This window comes from Buceros rhinoceros, unplaced genomic scaffold (assembly GCF_000710305.1).
Source record: "Buceros rhinoceros silvestris isolate BGI_N320 unplaced genomic scaffold, ASM71030v1 scaffold22374, whole genome shotgun sequence".
Classification (NCBI taxonomy): Eukaryota; Metazoa; Chordata; class Aves; order Bucerotiformes; family Bucerotidae; genus Buceros; species Buceros rhinoceros.
Window position 1 is genome coordinate 1 of NW_010410414.1, and position 4,564 is coordinate 4,564.

At 49.7% G+C, this 4,564-nt stretch overlaps 1 protein-coding gene across 1 annotated transcript in view; it reads left to right on the forward strand.

The window, feature by feature from the left end:
- Positions 1–916: 916 nt before the first annotated feature.
- KCTD16 (potassium channel tetramerization domain containing 16) overlaps positions 917–4,564 on the forward strand; it is a 65,733-nt gene continuing 62,085 nt past the window's right edge. The window contains exon 1 of the mRNA XM_010135621.1: positions 917–1,748. Coding sequence (XP_010133923.1) covers positions 917–1,748 — 832 coding nt within the window. The remainder of the gene's footprint in view (positions 1,749–4,564) is intronic.

Below are 4,564 nucleotides of genomic sequence, written 5' to 3' on the forward strand. Positions count from 1 at the left end.
GCAGCCGGCCGAGCCGAGCGGATTGGTTCGGGGCGGGGGGGTTGTGGCCGGGGGGTTTTCCTTTCCTCCCCATCGTGCGGTGTGTATTGGTTTCTCTCACCACGGTTAACTTTCCTGTGACTCGGTTTAACTCTTGAGATCGACGTGGATGTTGCTGAGAGCACTTTCGCTGCCGTTGCTGTCCCTGGCAGGGATCGGATTTCACGCGAGCCGGGCGCGGTGTGCCCGTGTGCGTGTTCTGAGGGGCTTGAAATGTTGCTTTCCTTTTCAAGAGCTATGCATTAACGGTAACCAAGGTAAGAGTCGCTGTTCTTGTTCCCTCATGTGCATGTCTGAATTAGATGTTTCTTTAGAGATGAAGTATGTGTTTTCTCTCAAACAGTGGAGTTGTATATAATCTTTCCATGGATTAGTACTTGTGAAAAAGAAGCATAGAACTTGCAAAAAAAAAAAAAAAAAACCAAAACCAAAAATCCAAACAAAACAAAGCCATCCTGTTCAGAAGGAGATGTAGCTTCGCTTTCTAAACGGATCTGCTTTTCTCTGTTGCAGCTTCTGTGATTCATGCAACAATAATTTGTGTCTTATTTTGTTTTCCCTTCTGACAGACCTGTGAATGACCATAGGCTTGGCTTGACCTTGATTTGGATGGCTTTGTTGGAAGGTCTGATGATGTGATTGCATTTCGCAAAGCGGTTGCTCTCCAGCCTCTGTGGCTTAGGGTATAAGCCACTTCTGCCACACTGTCACTCACAGACAATTCAGAGGTTTTTTTTAAACAAACCTTTTGGCTCTTTTGCTTTTCTCACTTCCTCTTTCCCCCCTGTTTCTCCTCAGTGTTGGGAGCCTTATTCTACACCTGGATGTGATTGATTGTCCTGCTGCTTCGTGCTGCTGATTTCTGCTTTGAAGTACAATGGCTCTAAGTGGCAATTGCAGGACTTACCTTCCTCCCCGAGAGCAGGGGACTGGGCTGCACTCCTTCCCGGAGGTAGTGGAGCTAAATGTGGGTGGCCAGGTTTACTTCACTCGCCACTCCACCTTGGTTGGCACCCCTCACTCCCTGCTGTGGAAAATGTTCACCCCAAAGAGAGACACAGCCAACGACCTGGCCAAAGACTCCAAGGGAAGATTCTTCATCGACAGAGATGGTTTCCTTTTCCGCTATATTCTGGACTATCTCAGGGACAAGCAAGTGGTTCTGCCTGACCATTTCCCAGAGAAGGGAAGGCTCAAGAGGGAGGCTGAGTACTTCCAGCTCCCGGACTTGGTCAAACTCCTGACTCCCGATGACAGCAAGCAAAGCCCCGATGATTATTGCCACAGTGACTATGAAGAGGTCTCCCAAGGCAGTGACACGAGAATATGCCCACCCTCATCTCTCTTGCCGCCTGATCGGAAGTGGGGATTCATTACCATCGGGTACCGGGGGTCGTGCACTGTAGGCAGGGAGAGCCAAGCAGATGCCAAATTCAGGAGGGTCCCAAGGATTTTGGTTTGTGGAAGGATTGCTCTGGTCAAAGAGGTCTTTGGAGAAAGTTTGAACGAAAGCAGAGACCCAGACAGAGCTCCAGAAAGGTACACCTCCCGCTTTTATCTCAAGTTCAAGCACCTGGAGAGGGCTTTTGACATGTTGTCCGAGTGTGGATTCCACATGGTGGCCTGTAACTCCTCGGTGACAGCTTCCTTTGTCAACCAGTACACGGACGACAAGGTCTGGTCCAGCTACACTGAATATGTCTTCTACCGTAAGTACAAGAGGTTTCTGAGGGAAATGTAACTACCTGTGATAAGCTGCTCTCTTCCGTTGCCTGTACAATTCTCAAAGCACAAAGAGTGCAAATCTTCTTGTGTCTGCTGTGGACTGAGGCTTTCTTTAGATGTGGGGGCTTCAGTTTAAGCTTTCCAAATGTGGAGTGAGGCTGAAGCCGGTGGCTGGGTCTTGGCTAGGTGGCAGCACAGACTGCCAGAACCCCCGTCCCTGTGCGGGGAGGGTGCTGCTGTCTGCGCGGGGTAAATCAGCCAGCTGACCGCCCGCATGCTTCCTGGCTTGGTGCGGGATGTGATGGACGCCTTGCAAACACACGGCACATGTAATTATAGAAAATCTTCGAATGGGATTCGATTTACCAAGGTAATAGCTGCTTGGTAAGAGTCAAACACAGTCAGCCGAGCCATCTGTCAGCAAAACCGACACACTTCCACACAGGGAAGAGAAAACAAAATCCCGTCCCTGGCTGCTTTTCAACAGGGGCCCTTCTTGGAGCCAGCTGATGTGCGCGGAAAAGAGGGAGAGGGCTGGGAGCAGAGAGAGGGAAGTGGCTGGGCCTTGTTACGCAACATGCCTATGGCAAACAAACTGTCCTCGTCAGGAGTTCTGCCCCGCTTCCCGCAGTCACAGCGGAGCACACGCTGTGGTGGCAGTTTTAGCTGATGGCTCGAGCAGGCTCATTAACTTTCTGATACTCAGGGAGAGGCACCGTTACCAATGGTAACATGAGGGTAATTTTGATTCTGTAATTCTGTATCAGAAAATCATTCCACAACTGCTGCACGTAAATACCTGCACGTAAATAAGAGGTTCATGAGGCTGGTTCCCTCCGTGAACATTTTGGGAGGGTGGAGGGTGGATCGTCTCCCCAGTTTGTTGGTAGAACTGGGCGTTAGCCAGCTGCTGCTCTGGGCAGAGGGGATCGAGAAGGCCAGCGCTCTGCTGCAGACCTGCCGCGCTCGGTGCCATGATGCTGTGGGCAGCCCGGGTAGCGTGGAGAGCTGACAAAAGTTTGAGATGAAAGATGTATGAGGCAGTAAGAGTTTGTGTAACGCCGGATTCAGCGCCATCTACTCCTGTGTCTGGGCTCAACAGGCAGCTCTAAGCTGCTTATGTAATGATGCCTAAGTGAGCGTCCTGAAAAGCCATCTGTGGTTTTGACATGCATAGATTACTTAAAATTAGTTTTCTAGCTGGATTTCTTAGCAAAATGGTTCTAAGGTCATGGATGCGCTTAGATTCCGGCAGAGATGGATAATTTCTATTATTAGGCTTCTTCTGTTTGAAATCATACTGTCTTGTACAGGTTGAGGGAGAGGGATTCATGTGGTTAAGGAAATGACTTGGAATAAATTATGTCTGCATTTATATTTAAAATCAGAAAAAAACCCCAAGTTCCCCATAGGCACTACGGTTTGCAAATTGGAGAGAGGATGGACGTAGGTTTTGCATGAATTAGCAAACTCATATTCCTGGTTTTCATATTCCTCACGTTTTAATATTCAGGGATTGCTCGTTGCTTCCATATCAGCACAGCTGGGGTTAGGGACTGAGATGAGAGGGACCTCAGGAGTTTGGGAGAGTGAAATGCTGTAGCAGGTGTCACAACACCTCCTCTCACCGGTGCAGAGAAAGCCCAATCCAATTAAAGTTCCTGAAAAGACTCTTCTCCAGTTCAACAGGCTTTGCATTTGGCTCATATCAGTTTGGTGGCTTTTTGACACAAATACAGTCTCAGAGGTGTTTTTTTTCAAAGGGTTCTTCTCTAGGTAAAAGCTAAAGCCACGACCATGGTGCCAAATCACTCTCTTTCCTCTCAGTCCAAATCGTTGTTGTGCTCTGTGCCATTTGCTGGTGGCTGCCTAGAGCCGCGGGTGGGCTCTCGGGTTCTGCGGCCGCCTGCGCGGGGTCTGGCTGCAGCCAGACAGCGTGTCTGCCGAGCTCACCTGCAGCTGAGAACCCTTTCCCAAATTTCCCCAAATCCCTTCACTGGAAACTTTGAGGACCAATCCAGCTGACATCTGGCATTCTAGCGGGACATCACAACTGCTCGGCAGCTGCTTAGCCACCATCATTTCATTAGAAGCTGCCAACTGTGTCTGTATAAGCGTTAATTCATCAAGCTGTTGTGTGCAGGTTAATGGGCCTGAACGCGGGAGGTGTCTAACACGACAGTAAGGCTGATGCAGAGGTGGCCTTTGCAGAGCTGCTCCGTAGCTCCTCTGAAGGCACAGCTGGAGGGGCTCCTCAGAGCTGGAAGTAGTCACTGCCAAAGGAGGAAGAACAGAGGGAGGAGTGGTTTTTTGATACACCAAAGATATTGTACGCTGCAAACACTTCTCGGAAGGGACGTGCCTGTGGTTAGCATGGAGATAAAGAGCATTCTTCACTGCAAATCCTTTTGAAAGTAGATCAGATGGAGCTACTCACACGGGTACAGCGTGTGCTCTTACAGAATCGCACGATTAATATTGTATGACGTTTTCTCCCCTTGTTCAAATTTAGGGGCTATTAAGGCTAATGGGAGATTCATGTTCTCGGTGGAGGAGGTTTTCCCGAAATGCAGGGCAAAGCGTCCAGGCCAGCAAAGCTGCAGCTGGTTTGCTGAGTGGGTGGCAAAATGGGCTGCAAAGCTGGCACTGGGGATGACGGTGCAGTCCTCGGAGCGCAGCTGGGCTCCGCTCCAGGCTCAGATCAGCCGATACAAAGGAGGCTTTGGAGATGAGCTGTGTGGATACACTGGAGCCATAGCTGAACTGTTCTTTGAAAGGCTGTTCCTGCCTGGTGGGCAGG